The following is a 15,841-nucleotide window of genomic DNA, read 5'->3' on the forward strand; positions in this document are numbered from 1 at the left end:
GTTTATTATTCATGAAAATATATGTGTGGGTAACACTTATTATATAGATTCACGATAAAATTTTGATTTCCTTTCTATGCGAGGGTATATGTTTCGGGCTGTTGAACATAAATTTGGGACTATTACAGAACTAAAATAATAAGATGAGAAATAAATTAAACTTGTCATTAAATAACGAAGGGAAAAAAATCAATTCATATCAAAATTCTTTCTTTAACTTAATTATCTTAATTATTTTTTTTCTTCACACACAATACATTAGAGTAACTTCACAACAATCATGGATGTTCAATCACTCTCCATAGAAGAATAGAGAGTGAATCAAAACATCTTTCATCCATACTCAATTGCATATAAGTAAATGATTTGATGAAAGATTCATACTTGATATGCTATATGCATTGAACGACGATTATTTGATGGTCACTTTAACGTTAATTTACATTGTTGAGGTTAATTTAAATTCAGATTAAGTAGGTTCACTACGAAAAAAACATAAGTTACTTAAACAAGGTTGAAAATGCTAAAGCAAAATTTAACCTTTAGTATATACACTTAAACTCAATTTACAATTTAAGTGACCTACTTTAACTAAGTTTAAATGTGTACACTCATACTCAGTTTACATGACCTACTTAAATTAAATTAAGTTTACACGATCTAGTTAAACTGAGTTTTGGAAGAGGAAAGAAGGAAGAGGCGTATCCAGAAGTCCTAGCTCAACTGGCAAAATGCCGAAATTGTTAGGCCGGATGTCATGACCGGGGTTCGAACCCCGATACCTCCACTTGTGTATGTGAGTTTATAATGGCTTTGCCATTTCGTCTATCTACCAAAAAAAAGAAGGAAGAGGCGTAGGTTTTCTCAGGGAATGGATGAATTTGAAAATTAAATTTTATTTAAAGATAATTTTATCATTTTAAGATATAATCAGGAATATACGGGTATAATTAGAAAATTTTCATACATTATTCTTTGTTTCTTACGAAATTCAACAAGCACATATTATCAAATACATATAACAATATGTATATAAAAGACCTCTAATAAAATGCAGTTGTGTTATTTATTTCAACATCAAATACACCATTGATTCAGAATAAAAATAATAATCAAATACACCATATGTATTTGATATTTTTTTTGGTGGTGGCGGGTTCAAACTCTAATTTTGCATATATTATGTATTATCCATACCACCTGAACTAAACTCATTTGATATCAAAACTTTGATGTCCAAACATCATTTCTCAATAAAGTAAAGTTTATCCCCTTAAAATCCTCTAAAAAAATAATGAAAAGTTTAAGGTGACAACTAAGCTACCCATAAAAGAATGATGAGTAATTTACCCCAACCAATACACATTAACCACATAAGCACATATTCATGAATTATCTTGACCTCACAAATAAATTGCTCATTTTCATTGGTTGGTGGATAAATTACCTATCATTCTTCAAAGGTAATTTAGAAAAAAACCAAAGTTTAAATACCGGATCTCAACGTGTGCTGTGTGCTGGAATCAATAGGTAAGGAAGGAAGGTGGTACAAGGCTTTCAGCACAAATCATTACTTCATTCAAAGTAGGAATTCCTCGAACATAAATAACTTGTTCATTCTTGAGGTCATACCAAAACAACTTCCTAGGATTTGCAGACATGCTAGTTGCATGATTTGTTACCAACAGAACTTTACTTCGATCGCTTGAATAACATAAAGGCCTCAACAATTTCAGATGAAAATTGAAACACGATTCAACTAAAGTAAAAAGTTTACACCAACTATCTCTAGATCCATATTCTTTCATCACCCAAACATCAATTTGAGTAGTTTTTTTGAACGGAATTTCAGTAGTTTGACAATTCACAATCATAGACACTCTCCCAAAACCGCAGCATCAATATTGAAACAACTCTCAGTCTCATTTTCAATCTCTGGAAGAGGAACCTCGTCGAAAATTTCAAATGTTAAATTAAATGCCAGTATTAAACATGGTTGAAATTGTTGTTGGCGTTGCCGAGAAGAAACCACCCAATGAATAGAATTTTTAAGGAAAAAACCAATGGTAAGAGGATAGTATAGAGCATAAGGTATACTAGGAAGTACTTTCCACGAATTCATTTTTGAGGTGAAGAGTATCACCTCAGAATGGTTAAGTGCCGCCGAAAGAAGTGATCCTGACGAGCTTGTAATTTTCGGTGAGCGGATCAAAACCAAAGCCATGATTGCAAATTGAATCGCGGGTGTCTTCTTCTTCTTCTTCTTCTTCTTCTTGTTTTTGTTCAATTAGAAGGGGAGGTTTAGGTAGATTCCGATATTTACGGATGTTAGGGTTCAAAAAAGTGATGTGATCGGGGACTTTGGAGATACAGAGGAGACCGTTGCATGAACCGAATAAAGTGACGCGGTTGTTGTTACTCGTGAGCATGATGCGGTTGCCGGGATATGCGATGGATAGGTTATGGAAATCAAGTTTGTAGAAGTCTGAGTCGCAACGGACGATGAGGTTGAAGTTGAAGAAGTTTTTGAGATGAAGGGTGGTGAAGTTGTAACTATCGATTAAAGAAAGAAGTGAGTTTGAAGTTGATCGGAATCGGAGTAGGGATTCTACCGGTAACATGGATAACATGGAGAGGATTTCGGTGAGTAATTCCGACGGAATATTCGGCATTGGCGGGAGGGGTTCATTGAGAATCATTGATTTTGTAGTTGATTGGAATGGGAGAGGTAAGAGGGAGAGGAATTCAGTGAGCAGTTCCGAAAGAAGATCGGCCATGGGAAGGAAGGAAGGAAGGAAGGAAGGAAGGTTCTAGGGTTTTGATGTTGATCCTGTATCTTGGTGTCTTTTTTCTTTTTTTCCGTTACATGTGTCTTTATTCATTACATTACCAATATATACACAATACAATGACGCCAATCAAGCTACTAATCAACCCATATTAATGTACATTAATATACGTAATCACACTATGCTAATACACATTGATATACAATAATAATTGTAGTTAAAACTAATTACAGCTATTTAAGATTATTCCGTAATCTATAACAATGACAATCATCTGAATGTTCCAGGAAGTAGGAACTACTGAAATTGCACTATAAACAATGCACGTAATTGGGTTTACTATTTTATTTAAAGGAAAATGGGTTTACTAATTTGTTATCATACACATAACACATGGTTTTGATTCTAATTTCTTGCAATATAATGTTAGTTACATGAGAAACTCTTCCCCGGAGATCACAGGAGAACCAGATTGTTAATTGTCAACTAAGTAGTAGAATTTTCATTTTTTTTGCACACACACAACAAAGTAGTATAATTCGTTGTGAATCAAATTAAATACATTGCACAATAATAACAATAGTACTTTGTACCAAAAAAAAAAAAAATAACAATAGTACTTTTCGTCACTTGATCAAAGCTCATTTGATAAGAACAATACATTTTAATATGTATGAGTCGGAGTTCAAATCCGAACACCCTAATTATTTATCTTAAAAGATGAATTTTATCGATCAGACTATTTGACAAAAAATCTAAAAATAATAGTACTTTCTTAAAACTAAAAATTAAAAAAGCTGGCTCAATGTGCAAATTTAACCATCCAAACCAAATGAAGCTCCATTGAAAAATCATTGAATTTAATATAAACTCAAAAAACTTTGACCCCTTTTACTCAGGAGAATTTAAGCACCAAATACTCAACTTACTAACTTATTCACGATTCTTATTATTCCATCCATTTTTTATTTTTGAAACCCTTTTCATTCCATCCATTTTTAATTTTTTTTAATTGTCTAATTACATGCGTGGCATTTCTCTCTCTTTTTTTTAAAAAAATAAAAATAATTAAAAAACACATTTGTTATCCAAATCACTTAAGTGACCTGCCACATAGGCATTGACTCTCCCCTTCCTTCCCGGTGTGGCTTCCAAGATTTTTCTTCTTGTTCTTTGTTTCTTGCAGGTGTTGCTTGTGCTTGGCTCTCGGCTTTTTGGTGCTCTGTTTTTTCTGTTTCTTTTGGTGTTGTCTCCTTTTGACTCCGTCTGTGGGGCCGGAGGTGTTTATTTAGGTGGTGTTTTGTGGGGTTCCGCTTGATGCCTCCTTTTCTGTATATTGTTTTAAACGGTTTCGGTTTCGTTTTCTGTATATTGCCATTCAAAAAAAAAAAAAACATAGACATTGACTTAGTCAAAATCGAGGTTTTGCAAAAGGGCCTAAAGTTAGGAATTAAAATATCTTTTTTTTTTTTTTTTCTTTTTTCTATAGGGGACAAAATCGCAACGTTTTGAAACATATGGGAGAAAATTGCATTTACGCCTTCTTTTTACTGTGATAGCATCAACACAAATTCTATGAAAGTTACCACATATGGTGTTGTTCCTTTCCATCACATATATGCACAAACTAGCAGGTGCTTCATATACAAACTACAAAAAGCCTAGCCTCGGATGACAGCAAAAATGATAATTTTTTTGCCAATGATTCACATCCCTATAACTCCCCATTCAGCAACACTCATTTCTTTTTTATGTACACCAGCCTACCTTTGGTGAAAGCAATCTAAGAATAAGAACCTAATGCACTAGCCACCATACTATTATTATAGAGTGCAACGCTGAATTCTTATCAAATTGTTGATAGGATTTAATCAGGCCTTATCACTACATAAATATGAATTGAAGACACTGCAATCAAGTAGCAGAAAAACCAGAAAATCAGTAGCATACATATAGCAGAAAAACCCAGAAAATCAGTAGCAAACTTCCTTGTTGCTATATCAATTCAACACACCACCAAAAATATTGTTTAATTATAGTTTATAACAATATCATTCTTACATTAAGCTAAAAAAGAATTTCAAAATAGAAAAATATACTTGTATGATCCTTTCAAAACAATAGGTTTCACCATCTCATTTAAAATGCTATGGAATATCAAATTCCAATATTAAAATTCTGATTAATTAGCTTACCAAAAAAATGTCTTGATTAATTCGGCATCCGACTAGTTATGTCAGTTGCCAAAAAAAAAAAAAAAAAGATTCCAGATATTTGTTCAACAATTTTAAACAGGAGCCTATAGACTAGAAGCCCTGTTGGATCTTTCTTGCTTCCATGCAGAAATAAGAAAGGGTAAAAGAATTGCACATTAATTACCATTGGTTAAAAGCAAAGTCAACAATGATCCAAAAAATTGATAAAATTGTCCTTGTTGTTATGTTAAAACATGCAATGTAGCAGGGATACCTTTCAAGCAAACAATGAGAAGAATTGAATGATCATTGATCTAAAGGACAAAAAACATACTAGGTATATATGCCCGAAGAAAGAATTAAAACCTTTTAACAGTCATTCCTTTAAACATGCAATATTAATTGCATCCGTAGCAAACTAAAAGAAGATTGCTCCATCTAGACACCAAAAACATTTACTAAGTCTACATGCTTGCCTCATTTTATAGTTCACAAACACAAAGGTTATAAATCAATCATCTTCAATATTGACATCTAAATTGATGGTGATATGATGCTCAAGCTTCATGTGCCATGCCAAATTTTTTGCAGCGAAAAATAGCTTCTATAAGTTCTATGACATGTTCTAATATACAGAATAATATAAGAATAGAAGATGCATAACAAAATACTAGACTTCATCCTATATTGAAGAAATTTACTAAGATATAGGGAAACATAAGAATTATTAAGAGCAAGCAAACCAAAACCCCATAAAATAAGTTAAGAACAAAATCCTGGAGGTGATCACCCAAGCAAATCTCTAACTTTGAAAGTTCTAAAGCCATAAGAAAGTCAACAAAATCATATTTTATACTTAGGATTTCAATAATTCTTGGGCCACAAAAAAGAACAGATAATTGATCAAGCATGACTTAACCGTGTCACGTGACACAAACAAGGTGTGTCGAAATCACCATATATTCATCCTATATACATACCATATTTAAATTTGATATATTAAACCCAAACAACACTACCGTACAACTAACACAGGTTGAACCAAAATTTATGAAATAGCAGTTGCAGAGTCCTGAGTGGTTTCAACTTTCAAGCCATGCAAGCAGAATTTGAAAATAATACTTAGTCATTCATTCCTTTTAGAAAACCCACAGACAACAAATGGGTTTTCAGGGATAAGGAGAATGTAGATGGGGCGTAGTGACGTACAATATGTACAGAAACTAGGTGTGTTGTTAAGAGATTTCAACAATAAAACAAACCAAAAATACACTTCATGTAACATAGTCAAATGTAAAAGTTTTACTACAATCGATGGTAAAACCATATCGATACACATACATACAAAATCCTAGATAATAATTGTTTTCAACACTTCTTTACACCATACCTAAATGACATATAGGTCGTTTTTCTTTGAGCATCTGGTTTCGACTACCAATCACTGGTTCTTCCTTGGCTCTCTTTCAATGTCAATTTAAATCCCTGGAACAAGAAGTCATCCTAGTAAAATAAAATATGAATCTCATGCTAGTAACCTCAACAATATCACATAAGAATATAGATATAAACAACAACAGCAGCAACCCATTTTAAACAGGAACTGTACATTAATCTGGAGGAATTTCACTATACACAAATTTCTAAACAACATTTTTCTTATACACGGATACCACAGCAGGGTGGAATAGTCTCAACTCAGAAATAAGCTCGTCAAAATGATGATTTAGGAGTGAGGATATATAAAATAACGAAGAGGAAAAAAAATCAATTCATATCGAGGTTCTTTCTTTAACTAAATTTATATGAAAATGAATTGTTGTCTAGCTTAATGCTTTTCTTCGTCACACACACAACATACACTCTTTATTGTTTCTTTCGAAATTCAACATGCAGTCATTTTCAAAATCATGTAAAAATATGTACATAAACAAACGACACAAAAAGTTGATTCGATTTGACCTCTAATAAAATGCAGTTATGTTATTTCGACATCAAAATACATACACCATAAAATATGATACAGATGTGTTTATCCCTATCTCTCTTATTCTTTATCTTCTAGAACTTACAGATATTTTTTTTTAAAAAAAAAAAACATGCAAAAACCAATGGATACAACCTGATATCAAAATTTTGATGTCCAGACATGATTTCTCAATCAAAAAAGTTTAAGTACCGATATCATGTGATGGTATCATTGAAATCAACTGATATGCAAACATTCAGATAAACAACAAGTACCTTCTCTTGTATGTGCTTTCGCATCTCAACTTGTGCAGGAATCAATAGGTAAGGAAGGTGATACCAAGGCTTTCAGCACAAATCATTACTTCATTGAAAGTAGGAATTCCTTGAACATAAGTAAGTTGTTCACTGTTGAGATCATACCAAAACAGCTTCCTAGGATGTACATACAATACAAGTAACTTGCATGATTTGTTACCAACAGAACTTTACTTCGATCACTCGAATAACATAAAGGCCTCAAAGATTCCAAATGAAAATTGAAACACGATTTAACCAAAGTAAAAAGTTTACACCAAATATCTCTAGAACCATATTCTTTCATCACCCAAACATCAATTTCATTAGTTTGATAATTCACAATCATACAAAGACACTCTCCCAAAACCGCATCATCAATATTGAAACAACTCACAGTCTCATTTTCAATCTCTGAAAGAGGTAAGAGGGAGATGAATTTGGTGAGCAGCTCAGAAAGAAGATCAGCCATGAGAAGAAACACTGCTAGTCTGGTTTTTTGGCAACAAAAGGGAAAACTGCTACTAATTTCATCGCTAACCTCTTTGAGTGTGCCTTTTGAGCGTGTTAGTCTGCTCTTAGATTATTGTTAGTGACTCAAAAGATGACTTAATTTGTTAGTGGAATGAATTTGGCCCCGTTTGGATTATCAAGATTGAATATTTATATTGTTGTCAGTCAATGGGTTTAAGATAAATGCATTTTATTTTAGACTTAATTGTACTTTTCGTCCTCTATTTTTTTAAATGTTGCGATTTTAACCTCCTAATTAATTAAAATACACAACAATCTGTATTGATCTTTGGCAGTTTTGACCTCAAATACCACTTTGACTTAGTTTTCTCTGACGTGGCGTCCACAATTGTCGACACGTAGCACCTCACTTAAGAGATGTGGATGCCAATTTTAACATTTTCTTAGCAAGTTGATCTTATAACTTATAGTTTTTTTATTTTATTTTAATATTTTCTTCCAATTTTAACATTATCAAATTAATTTAATTATTTTTTAATAAAACAACTACCCACCTTCATAATTAATAACTGCCACGTTCTATATTTTATAATCAGCCTGCTCACGTTATAACTTATGATATTTTCTTGCTCACTTTCTTTTTGTGACATTGCTCTTAATTTGTTTATTGCCCATTGCTTTATTTTCAGGTTTCATATGATATATAATTTTAAATAACATTTAGAATAAACAATGGAGTAAATAAAATTTCTTAAAAAAAGTTTTGTTAGATAGAAAATATCAATTGGATTTATAAAGTACATTTATCATTTTGAAGATGAAAATAATTTAAAATAAATTAAAATATGTTCTTTTATGTTATTTAATTTTGATAAGTTAGTTTTTCGATTATAAGTTATCGGCTATCAGACATCAACTATCAAATAGTTTTTTAGTTATACTATATAAAAAAATAGCTTTCAACTATCAATTATAGTTATAATTTACTTTTACTTATTAGACGAGAAATTTTTACTTGATCAAAAGTCTAAATATATAGTGTTTAAACACACACAATGAGACACTTGTTTCTATAATGTTAAATTAATTTTATTTGACTTTTCTGAACAAAAATTAGTTTTATTTTTTATTATTAAAAAAAATGTGGCTTTGTATATATATGCCTAAACACTAAAGATATGATTTTGTGACCATAAAAGACTAGCTCCCTATGAAAAGCTATATCATATTTTTCCTTTGAAAGAAAGAAAAGTCAATTTTTATTTTTTGGTACAATAGTTGTCAATTCTTTGATTATGTGGAGTATTATGATTATTTTGATTTGATAAATAAAATGAGTTAGTTAAAAATTTGTGACCGTAAAAAAATAAAATGAAATCGTATCCTGTAAGCATCCGTGAATAATAATAAATAAATTGGATGAAAATCTTTCCTTTCGAGAGAAGTGTTTAAAGACAAAATCTCGGGTTTCTCGTATTCACACCCACTGGGTTCGTTCTTTACAAATTTGTTCTCTATCTGCATTCTCCACCTTTCTGTTTTTCAGATCACTAACTATATTACCATTCCATTACCCGCTAGGTAACATCTCATCTCTTCTAATCTCTCTTCATCTCTTCGTTATTATTATTATTATTATTATTATTATATTTTGTTTTTCTTTCGATTTCTTCTCGTTATTCCCCCACTCTCAATCTCACTTAATTTTTAATTACGATTTTGTTTTCTGTTTTTCTGAATTCAGCATTGTATTATTAAATCGAAGAAACTTTATTCGTAGTTTATAAGCTTTGAATCCACACACATAACGAATCATACAGTAACCTCGTTCCACTTTTAGTTATAAGGTCGCTTGAATGAATGAATGAATGTTGGTCGGTACACATACGTTAGGATTAATGTTTTCAACTATGTTTTTCCTAATTTGAGTTAACCACTTTAGTTCATGCTTTACACTTTTTCCACATTGGTAAATAAAATAAAAATAAAACAAAATCATATAACTATCAAAGCTAAGTAATTCCGCTTGCTGTTGGTAACGAGCTTCCTAGGACGAATTTGCTGTCTATTTGGGTTCCACAAGGCTTGTGGGATTAGTTTACGGCTTTTGCAGTTGTGCGCAGTACACCTAAAAAATAAGCAATTTTTGTTTCTGTCTATTTCATTATTTTTAATGTTTCTTAAAAGTTCTAATCTTTGGTTGAAGTGAGTTTAATTGTTTATTGATTCAAGGATACATGAGAGTAAACGAAAAATTTATTTAAAGGTATGATCATTGCTTTCTCATGTTTTCATCATGATTTTTGTCTCATTCCCTTTGATACTAACATGGGTCTTTGAAGAAAAATTTCATTTTTAATCAAGTCGGTTGTATCACGGTGATAATAATCAGTGATAACTTGTGTTTTTATGTCTGGAGATCTTTCACATACTAGATTGCATTATGTTTTGCAGGATCAATATGCCAGTCATGGCGACATTAATGAGTAGGCAGCATTTGCTGACCTACATCTACCTTCTGGTTTACATTTCCCTTTCCTCAGGTGTTATTTTGTATAACAAGGTAAGGGTTTGTGGATTTTCCAACGAATTCTTTCGATTATGTTTTCTGATTTATCTTCTACTATAACATGTTTTGCTCGTTCTATTTCCTTTTGTGGACATTGGTTTATTGCAGTGGGTCCTCTCCACGCTGTATTTTAATTTTCCATTTCCAATAACACTCACCATGATCCATATGGCTTTTTCTGGTGGAGTTGCATTTTTCCTAATCCGTGTTCTGAAGGTATGAGTCTGTTTGAGTTTGTCAAATCACGACTTTTGACTAGCTTTTTCGTAATATACATCGGCCTTTCTTGAAATATGACTGAATTAACTGGATGATTTTTCTTTTTCATCATTTCAATTTATGCAGGTTGTAGCGCCTGTTAAAATGACAATTCATATGTAAGAATTCTACATAGACACCCTGTTTTATGTTTCGTGTAATACTTCTGGCTTCTCACAAAATGTTTGGTATACAGATATGTAACTTGCGTGGTCCCTATAAGCGCCTTCTTTGCAGCAAGTCTGTGGTAAGCAGTTGATGATATTGACCAAATTTTGTAATTCAAGCAAAGCTATGTGCACGTCTTATACAGTCCCCTATATTGAATTCTATAATAGTGAAAGTTAGTTGATGTCAATGTTAAATTTCGCTGGCATTTTAGCGAAGTTGATGTTCTAGTGTTTTTGTCTCGTTTTTTAATATAAAAGTCGTTTTTTTAATTTCGCTGGCATTTTAGCGAAGTTGATGTTCTAGCGAAGTTGATGTTCTAGTTGCAGCTAACATACTATGGGTCATGTATAATCGTATAATATATTTGTTATTCGTCCCGTTGATTATGATAATGCATTTAGATGGAAATTAGGTGATAGAGCTGGTGATTTCACAACAGTTTTCCTGAAGCTAACAAATCACTTTAAAAATTGCATATCTTTTAGATTAGATTTAATTTGAGATTTTAATGAACTGAATTGTTTTAATATTGCACCATAGGTTGTTTATCTTTGATAAAAATTTTAAGCTGTATTATTACATACCCATTGAAGTGTTTTTAAATAATTTGAAAACTACCTTCCCAATGCATGGCTGTATATTTTATATATTAGTTTAATTGGTTTATTGTCTGTTTAGGTTTGGGAACACTGCTTATTTATACATTTCTGTGGCTTTCATCCAGATGCTTAAAGCCCTGAGTGAGTCAGTTTTTGTTTATCATATTTCCATCTGACATTTATAACATTCCTTAATGGAAGAATTTTTTTCCTTTTTGATTTAGTTTCTTTTTCATTTATAGTGCCAGTGGCAACATTTCTTGTGGCTGTTACTCTTGGAACTGAGAGATTAAGGTGTGACGTATTCTGGAACATGGTGTTGGTCAGTGTTGGAGTTGTCATTTCCTCCTATGGGGAAATTCATTTTAATGTGATCGGTACAGTTTATCAAGTATCAGGAATAGCTGCTGAAGCATTGAGGCTGGTCTTAACTCAAGTTCTTCTTCAAAATAAAGGCTTGACGCTAAATCCCATTACCAGCTTGTATTACATAGCACCCTGCAGGTAGTTATGTTTCTGCGTATTTGAAAACTTGTATGTAGTTCTGCTTATATTTGTGGGCTGGAAAAAAGCTCATTAAAATTAAAGCCGTTATATTGATATTGATTTTGACCTTGTTACTGAAAATGGCGTGGTTAGTTTCCCTCACTAGATTCATCTGACTGTTAATGTACATTTTAACTTTGAGTTAGCTTATTTTGTGTTAAGAGGAGCTTAGAGTCAAAATGCTGCTGATCTCAGTTGATGATAATCTCATTTTTGCCCTTCCAAATAAATAATACGTGTGTCATTTTTTTTTTGTTCTTCACATTCTGTTTGCTCTGTTGCTTCCTCCTTGGGTACTGGTTTATGCTTATTTATACTGCACTCATTTTGACACAAGGGGGAACAGGGCTGAAATACTTCTTTGGATACCTTTGTATTGAAAATGTCAGTGGCTATATGAAAGTTCAAACTTATATCTTTATTTTATCTGCTGAATAATGACTATTTTTTACTCATTATTTTATGCAGCTTTGTATTCCTTTTTATTCCATGGTATATCCTTGAGAAGCCCGAGATGGAAGCTCCACATATGCAGTTTAACTTCTGGATATTCTTTTCAAATGCTCTTTGTGCTTTGGCATTGAACTTCTCAACATTCTTGGTAATTGGTAGAACTGGGGCTGTAACTATTCGAGTGGCTGGAGTTTTGAAAGACTGGCTACTTATCTCTCTTTCAACTGTCCTATTTCCTGAATCAAAGATTACAGGATTGAATGTCATTGGCTATGCTATTGGTATATGTTTCTTTATTACAGAGACATTTTGGCAGTTTAAATTTCATTTTTTGCATGGATTTCTTCCAAGCACCTTTTTATATGAATTATTTTTGAATGGGCAGCTTTAAGTGGCGTTGTTTGTTACAACTACCTGAAGATCAGGGATGTGCGCACATCTCAACTTCAAATTACCCCAGATGAATCAGAAAAGGTAAGCCTTCTCAGTAAATTTTGCTTGTATTGTAATTTGATTAGTATTATGCGTTATTAAAATGTCTTTGTCTGTGTTATCATTTGTTGTGTTTTCTATTCGAATGGTGATTGCATTTTATGCTTTATTTCATTCACATTCTGTTAGGACCCCAAGAATTGGATTGAAAAGAATGAACTATTTTATTAAAAGGCTGAGAAAGGATAAAAAAGAATGGGAGAAAATCTATCCTCCAAGGGTTTCCCCTTCACAATAGAGAATATAACAATATTCAAATATGCTCTCTACCCTTTGTGTTCTTCTATTTATACAAATAACACTATAACAACCTCAACTAACTAACTACCTTTAAGAACTCTTAACTACTCTAGTTAGCCAATATTCCCATCTCTGTTGATAAATAACAATCATGGAAAGATGATTCCATTCCATGAAATGAGATTGCTGATTTCAATTTCTAGAGAGGAGGGATTGCTGATTTCATTGTCTGTGAAATGAGATTTATTTGTTTTTCTTGACACACCTTCACTTATTTCTCATTTTATTAAAAGCTATGATTTTTATTTTATTTCTAAATTTCAATTTCATTTTCAACCCACTCTTTATGTTGTATAAATAATTTGAAATCCCCTTAAAATTTTATGAATAGTATATGAATATACAAAAGAATTATAGAAATTGAGATATTGGGAAACACAGTCACTATTCAATATCATAAAGAAAAATCACAAAACAATGTATTGTATTTTTAATACATTACACATGTGAAGCTTAGGCACTCCAAACATGGAAAACTATCGACGTTTGACACTTATTCCATACCGATATGTGTTTGATACTTTCTAATATGTTCTTAGGAAGGATCCAATTATTCCTCTTATTTTTAAATTTTATCTGAATAATTCTCAGACACGTATATGAGAGTTAGTGCCTTCAACATGTGGAAAAAACATATTCAAACCCAATTCTAATTTTGGTAATGAGTTTTCTTAAAGTGGTCGGAGGGATCATTTATTCCGTTAATTAAAGCAAGATTCACCCTTGTAAGACATTTGGGATGAAAATTAGTAATTGGATGAACCAACTTGTGATTTGGGACTTGGAGGAATCGTTGGATTGCTGGCAATAACCTTTGTCCTTCTTTTGGTGTGTTACTTGAGTTGTGGTTATCCGATTGAGGTGATCTTGGTTGCGTTGGAAAACTACAAAAAAAAAAAAAATCTGTAAGTAGTATTTAGAAGACCAAATTTGACATCTATCATGATAAAAATTGAGCTTGATGCTCAGGACTGAGTTCCGTCCGTCCAGCTTTGCGAACAATGACCTTTTCTCCCATGTTTAGGCTGTATCTTGATTTTTGGTGTTCTAATTTGGGTGTTCTTGGTGGAGTTGAAATGATAACTTGTTAAAGTATACAAAAGTTACATTATACATGCTAAAAATTAACTTTCGTTCTTTCCTTTTGTCGTGAGGGGATTCATATCAAGTTTGACGGATTGATTTTGCTACCATTGAAAAGTATTGATGATATTGTATCATGATAATCAAGGTGTTTTCACATTGCATCAACCCGCCCTAGTCTGTTATAAAAGAACCAAGCATGTGTCGACTCACTATCACTTTCAAGACAGCTTTAAGACATTCTCATAAAATATTTTTGAGGTCATCTCATCGTATTCAGTTCATTTTTAACAAGTTTGGTCTGTATGATTTGTATTCACCTGCTTGAGGGCAGTGTTCTGGGACAAATATAATCTATTTAGCACTATATATATATATATATATATATATATATATATATATATAGTTCCATTAGCTTTTTTTCTATGAAGTTTTCAATTTTAAGTTGTAAATTTTGTGTGTGTGTGTGTCTATATATATATATATATATATATATAAAATCAATTATGACAAGAGATTCCTCAAGCAATTCAGTAACTTTTTCCCATCTCAAGAGTTACACATTTGTTCAATGTGTCAGACAAACTGAATTGATAAGGGTAATTTCATAGCTTTCCATTTTATTTCAATTGCTATTTAGATAGGTCATCATTCTGTGTAAGAAGCGGGGCATTATTTACTTTTTAACTTTAGGCATTTAACCTTTTCTTTTGTGAGTTTTGATAAAATGGTAGAAACTTTTGTATTCAGTAGTTGTTTAATCCGATCTCACCTTTCTGCTGTTATGTTAGAGTTATATCTGTCATTAACATAGATCTTGATTCAAATATGATTACTATTTATACCTGCATGTTCGTTTTTAAGGAAGCATATATATTGGTTCAACTTTCTGTTTGACATTTTCAACTAATATATAGGAGCTGCTGATGGAGAAAAAGGCAGATGATGATGTCAGCAGCAACAAGGAGACTCTATGGAATGATTCATTTTCTGATTCACATTCTCATTCTCATTCTCATTTTGACGAAGAAGCACCTTTAATGTACTCGTCACGGATATCTCATCTTGGAAGAAAGCCAGCATAGCAACAGTCTAGCTTAGAGACAAAAGAACATTCATCTTGGAAGAAAGCTAGCTTATCAACAATCTGAGTTTTAAGAGTCAAGGATCTTAAAGGAACCAAATCAAGTATATGTCTTAACCTTTCTTCCCAAAAGAACGTACGGAGACTCCATTAGAATAGGGAGGAAAATCAAAAGAGGGAAAACAGAGCAGTGGAAACATACATATTCTTTCGGCAGAGTTGATTTCTTTTTATGTTAAAAGTATTCTTTAGTAAATTAATTCATTTTTGTATAGGCTTTGGCTGGACCATGCAATGAAGGTTCTATTTATTCCACATGGACTGATATAACTCGGATCGATGATTATCATCAAGTTGCCAGTGTACTTGATATTTATTTTTACCTATTTTTGCTGACTGTTAATTTAAAATGAAAATGTTTGACAATGATATGACTTCTCATTTTCTTGGTGAATTACATCATCTTAGAACTTAGAATGGAGATTGGAATGTAATAGAATAATTATATTTATCCCCTGAAGCATGTTGATGCAATTAAGTTCATCCAGTTTTAGGGATAGTGA

General features: G+C 32.1%; 1 protein-coding gene and 1 long non-coding RNA gene across 2 annotated transcripts; one reads left to right on the forward strand and one right to left on the reverse strand.

Moving 5' to 3' along the window:
• Positions 1-6,227: 6,227 nt before the first annotated feature.
• On the reverse strand, positions 6,228-7,887 carry LOC11425910 (uncharacterized). The gene is made up of 2 exons (XR_003006723.2): positions 7,229-7,887; positions 6,228-6,469 (listed from the first exon to the last, which is right to left on the reverse strand). It is a non-coding gene; the product is annotated as an uncharacterized lncRNA (long non-coding RNA).
• A 1,245-nt stretch (positions 7,888-9,132) lies between these two features.
• On the forward strand, positions 9,133-15,732 carry LOC11423413 (probable sugar phosphate/phosphate translocator At3g17430). The gene is made up of 10 exons (XM_003625992.4): positions 9,133-9,304; positions 10,178-10,286; positions 10,401-10,508; positions 10,638-10,669; positions 10,747-10,797; positions 11,400-11,461; positions 11,563-11,824; positions 12,335-12,600; positions 12,705-12,793; positions 15,112-15,732. Exons 2-10 carry the CDS (start codon positions 10,185-10,187, stop codon positions 15,277-15,279), a joined length of 1,140 nt encoding a protein of 379 aa, XP_003626040.2. The 5' UTR covers positions 9,133-9,304; positions 10,178-10,184; the 3' UTR covers positions 15,280-15,732.
• Positions 15,733-15,841: the final 109 nt, after the last annotated feature.

This window comes from Medicago truncatula, chromosome 7 (genome assembly GCF_003473485.1).
Source record: "Medicago truncatula cultivar Jemalong A17 chromosome 7, MtrunA17r5.0-ANR, whole genome shotgun sequence".
NCBI classification, from domain to species: domain Eukaryota; kingdom Viridiplantae; phylum Streptophyta; class Magnoliopsida; order Fabales; family Fabaceae; genus Medicago; species Medicago truncatula.

Coding starts and splice junctions, on each gene's coding strand:
- LOC11423413 (XM_003625992.4), top strand. CDS start 10,185: ATGCCAGTCATGGCGACATTAATGAGTAGGCAGCATTTGCTGACCTAC. Junction 10,509..10,637: donor TCCTAATCCGTGTTCTGAAG/GTATGAGTCTGT, acceptor CAATTTATGCAG/GTTGTAGCGCCTGTTAAAAT. Junction 11,825..12,334: donor TATTACATAGCACCCTGCAG/GTAGTTATGTTT, acceptor TATTTTATGCAG/CTTTGTATTCCTTTTTATTC.